The 4,616-nt window shown below is 27.8% G+C and overlaps 1 protein-coding gene across 1 annotated transcript; it reads left to right on the top strand.

Annotated features, from left to right (window-relative positions):
- The first annotated feature begins 887 nt into the window (after positions 1–887).
- On the top strand, positions 888–4,370 carry LOC107627333 (11S globulin seed storage protein 1-like). Its single transcript, XM_088503426.1, has 4 exons — positions 888–1,313; positions 2,406–2,647; positions 3,138–3,602; positions 3,852–4,370. Exons 1-4 carry the CDS (start codon positions 1,019–1,021, stop codon positions 4,227–4,229), a joined length of 1,380 nt encoding a protein of 459 aa, XP_088359552.1. The 5' UTR covers positions 888–1,018; the 3' UTR covers positions 4,230–4,370.
- The last annotated feature ends 246 nt before the right edge of the window (positions 4,371–4,616 follow it).

The raw sequence follows: 4,616 nt of genomic DNA, 5'->3' as shown, positions 1-4,616 counted from the left end.
AAAATGTGCATGTTTTAAAGGTCAAAATATAGATTGTTTAAGAACATCCTACTCATATTTAAAGATATAGAAAAATGCACCTGAGACATTCTCAATAAATATATATATATATATATATATATATATATATATATATAATAGACAAATGATACTTTTTATATTTGTATTGCTCGTGAAATATATACGTACGAGTAATATATACGAATAATATAAATATAAAAAGTATATAATTTAAAATTTTAAATAAATTGATATTTATTAAACTTATATTGTATAAATAATGTTGATATGAAAACTACATTAATTTCATATAGACATATAGTATATAAGTTATTTTGATGAAGTGGTATTATATGATGGATTATTAGATTTTCCTTCTGAAATAAATTAAACACTTTATAATTGTAGTTTCAATATATTTGTTAACTCCTTGCAGTTTGTCAGCCATGCAGCAAATGAGCACACAACAAAATAACTCCCCCTATTCCCCCCCACCCCCACATACAATGCCCTGGTTTTATAAAAGAGTAATTTTAGGATTATAATTAATTGTCAAATAAATTTAATATAAAATCTATTAAAAATGAGTTTTTGTGAATTTAAATTTTAGTTGTTTTTTTATAATCAAATTTTAAATATTTTTGTTTTTAAAATTTAAAATATTTTTTTATGTTAATTGATTGCGATGTCAGCTCCTAAAATTTTCTCTTTATAAAATTTAAAATAGTAAAACACTTTTATAAAAAATATTAGAAAAGAATACTTTTTATTAATATATTATTTTTATATTATTAAAATTTAAAATTATTTAAAATTTAAATATTAAAAATAATAAATTTTATTAGTACTGTAGCATTGCTTTTTATAAAAATTAGACTCATTTCTGTTACTTGAAAAAAAATGGTTTAATGGACACGCTCACAGGTTCACTATATTATAAACAAAGAGGCTAGTTGGTCCTCGCTGCTGAACTATCTTTCTCTATTATCACTACTAAGCTTGTCTTGAAACATATATCATGTCTTCATTATTACTTTCTCTCACATTTGCTTACCTCGTTCTTATTGAACGTTTAACAACATGTCATGCGCAGTCACATGGAGACAGAATCGGAGAGTGCCGTCTTGAGCACCTCAGCGTCATGGAACCTACAAAACGAGTTGAATCTGAAGGTGGCGTAGCTGAGTTCTGGGATGACAAGAACCAGCAGCTCCAATGCATTGGTGTCACGTTGATTCGATACACTATAAGACCCAATGGCCTTCTCTTGCCATTTTACACCAATGCCCCCAGAATCCACTATGTTCTCCAAGGTCAGTATTAAAGGTTACTTTTCACAAATTTCGGTGATTTTGCAACCAAAACCTTTTAGTTTCAACTTCCACCAAATAATTACTCAACGAAAGACGTGTTAAACTATTGGGGAGCGCTTGAAAGAGAAATAGAAACCGAAAAATTGAGATTAAGAGACAAAAATTGAAATAAATTTTAGTATTGTGTTTGGTGTGAAGTGAGAGACAGAGACTGAAATAAGAATGAAATTCTAGTTTAATTTACACAAAAAAATAAAGTTAAAATTAATTAATTGAAATAAGAGTATTTTAGATATAAAATATTATTAAAGTTTCAATTCAAAAATTTTAGTCTTCTATGTCTCCACTTTTTAAAAATACTAAAATACTAAAATTTTAAAAATAAAAATTAAAATTTTAATACCAATTTTTAGATCAATAAACATATTATTGAATCTCAATCTCTCGATATTCGTCCTAATACTTTAAAACAAATCGGTACCTTACAAATTTTGAAGGCCAATTACAAAGAGAAGAGTTGCTCACATCAATCTATAAAATAATGTTACACAATTAATGAAATTTATTATTTTTTATTAATATTTAATTAATTTTAAATTTTAAATATTAAATTTTAAACTAAATCATAAATTTTAGATCATAGATATCGATCTAAAGTGTTAGTTGATATTAATAAAAAGTATTAATCTTTTAATATTTCTCATTCTTCATATATGTTAGTAAAAATGTTAAATGCATCTAAAAATATATATTATCTGATTTATTTTTAATATATATTTAATATTTTAATATATATTATATATCTGTAACAAATTTAGTGGCAGATTCTTTGTATTGAATATATAATTATGAATGTCAAAATATTATTATATGAAAAATACTAAATGTTCTTTAAAATTTAGTTTTTAGTCAGTTTTATTATTATTTAATTAATTTAAATATTTATTTTTTATATATCAGTTATTTAAAAAATTATAAAAATGATTTATTTTTAAAATAATATTTAAAGAATACTTAATACTTGTTATTATATTGTCTGAGATTTCTGTATAACAGTTGGTTTTAATTTGTGGGAGGCGGTAAATTATGCAGGTAAGGGTGTTATGGAAATAGTGGTGACAGGGTGTCGGGCAATGTATCGGTCATCAACAAAGAGACGCATCAGCAGTTACAGTGACGAGCACCAGAAGATTCAATCAATTGAACAAAACGACGCCGTTGCCGTGCCTTCAAGTTCGGTTCACTGGATATACAACACCGGCCACTCTGATCTTGTTCTCTTCTCGCTCGTCGATGTCGCCAATGCTCATAACCAACTTGACCCCACATTTAGGGTACTATTCACTAGTTTTTGAGGCATCACCAAATACAATTGAAGAAGTATAAAAAATTATTTTTTAATTATTTAATACAATTTTTTTTTTAATTCAAAATTTAAGATAATAATTTGATACATTTACTAGTTTTGTATGCATCACGGAATAAATCTTTTATGCGAGTTAACTTGTCCTCAAATTAACTGGCGTACATCACCATTAGTCTTAATTAAATCTAATTTATATTATATGATTAAAAAATTAGCTATTAATTAATCAGTGTATATAAATATATATATTCAGTATTTTATAAAAAAAATTATGATATTATTACAAAAATATTAGATTACTTTAATAAATTTTATTTTTTATTGAAAAAGTGTACCGTTAAACTATAAATAATTATATGTATATGCATGTAACACTCAAAATTACACAAAAATAACGAAATTTAATGAAAAATAATAACTAATGTGATTCGATCTTTTAAAATTGATATTAATTACAGAACTTCCTCCTTAGTGGGAACGGGAACGGAAAGGAGGGAGAAGAAAGTGACAATAATTGGTTTAAGAAGCAAAGAGAGGCACAAGAAGGCAATGTCTTCAGTGGATTAGCATTAGAGACATTGATTGGGTCTTTTAATGTTCAAAGGGAGATAGCGGAGAAAGTGCAAGGCATGAAGGATTGGAGAGGTTCAATCATTTTGGTGAAGGAAGGACTTGATTGGCTGAGCCCAGAAGAAGAGGAAGAAGAAGAAAAAGAAGAAGGATCAGAAAAGAGGAAGAAAGGTGATGTTAATGGTATAGAGGAAACTCTATGTTCTTACTCATTTGTGCATCCATTAGGTGAACCAAGAATGCATGCTGACAAATATAACCCACGTGGGGGTCACATTACTAGCCTCAACACTCCCAATATGGCAGTCCTTCAATACCTCCAACTTGGTTTAGACCGCGGTGTACTCTACAAGGTAACAACTAACAAGCCACAATTGCTACATAATATTAAGACTTTGTTTGGACTATAACTATTATCATATATATACATGATTGCTACGGTGTCTACATAACTTTCAAACTTAAAAAATATTATTAAAATTAAAATAATATTTTTTCAAAATTTAAAACATTTTTCAACTTAAAAATAAAAATAAAAAATGTTACAAAATATAAAAAAAATATAATGTTAATTTTAGTAATACTTTTTAACCAAAATGCAGGATGCTATTTTAGTTCCTCACTACAATTTGAATTGCCATGCTGTGATCTACTGCACAAGGGGAAGCGCTCTGGTTCAGGTAATCAACGAGAACGGAAAGAGGGTGTTGGATGAAGAGGTGAAGGAGGGTCAAGTGGTAATTGTGCCACAGCATTACATTGTTGTGAAAAAGGCTGGGAGTGATGCATTTGACTGGGTAGCAATCAAAACCAGTGATAACCCCATCATCAACACACTCGCCGGAGAGCTCTCGCTCGTCCGCGCAATTCCGGAGGCAGTGCTCATGAGTTCGTTTCGGATGGAAAGGAAGGAAGCTAGGCTTTTGAAGCGAAAAGGAGAGCTTACTATTATTAGTCCTCCACTTGAAGAAACCCACTAGCAACTACTTCACCAAGCTTAACCAAGGTTCTTAAACCTGGCTTGTATGTCTAGTAAGAAATAAAAGACTAAACTATGTTTACTTTTGATGTTTTAGTATAAAATATTTCGTGAAATCGTTTAATTATATCTGTTTTTTAAATTTGATCGTTAATATTAATATTATGTAATTATATATACGTACAAAATTAATTATTTAAGTTCTTAAAAATATTCACAAGAGATAAAATTATCTCATGAGTTTGAAAACTCTAAATTAAATTGACGATAATTAAATATTATTAAAACAATTAATTACAAAATTATTAATCTAATCTTCATTTCACAATTGGTAATTTAATGATTTTGTTGTTATGCAGATTATGGCAATTGGGTACAAAAGTAAATC

Source organism: Arachis ipaensis, chromosome B2, assembly GCF_059453495.1.
Source record: "Arachis ipaensis isolate K30076 ecotype BB chromosome B2, ASM5945349v1, whole genome shotgun sequence".
Lineage (NCBI taxonomy): Eukaryota > Viridiplantae > Streptophyta > Magnoliopsida > Fabales > Fabaceae > Arachis > Arachis ipaensis.
This window is presented reverse-complemented; position numbering and strand designations above follow the sequence as displayed.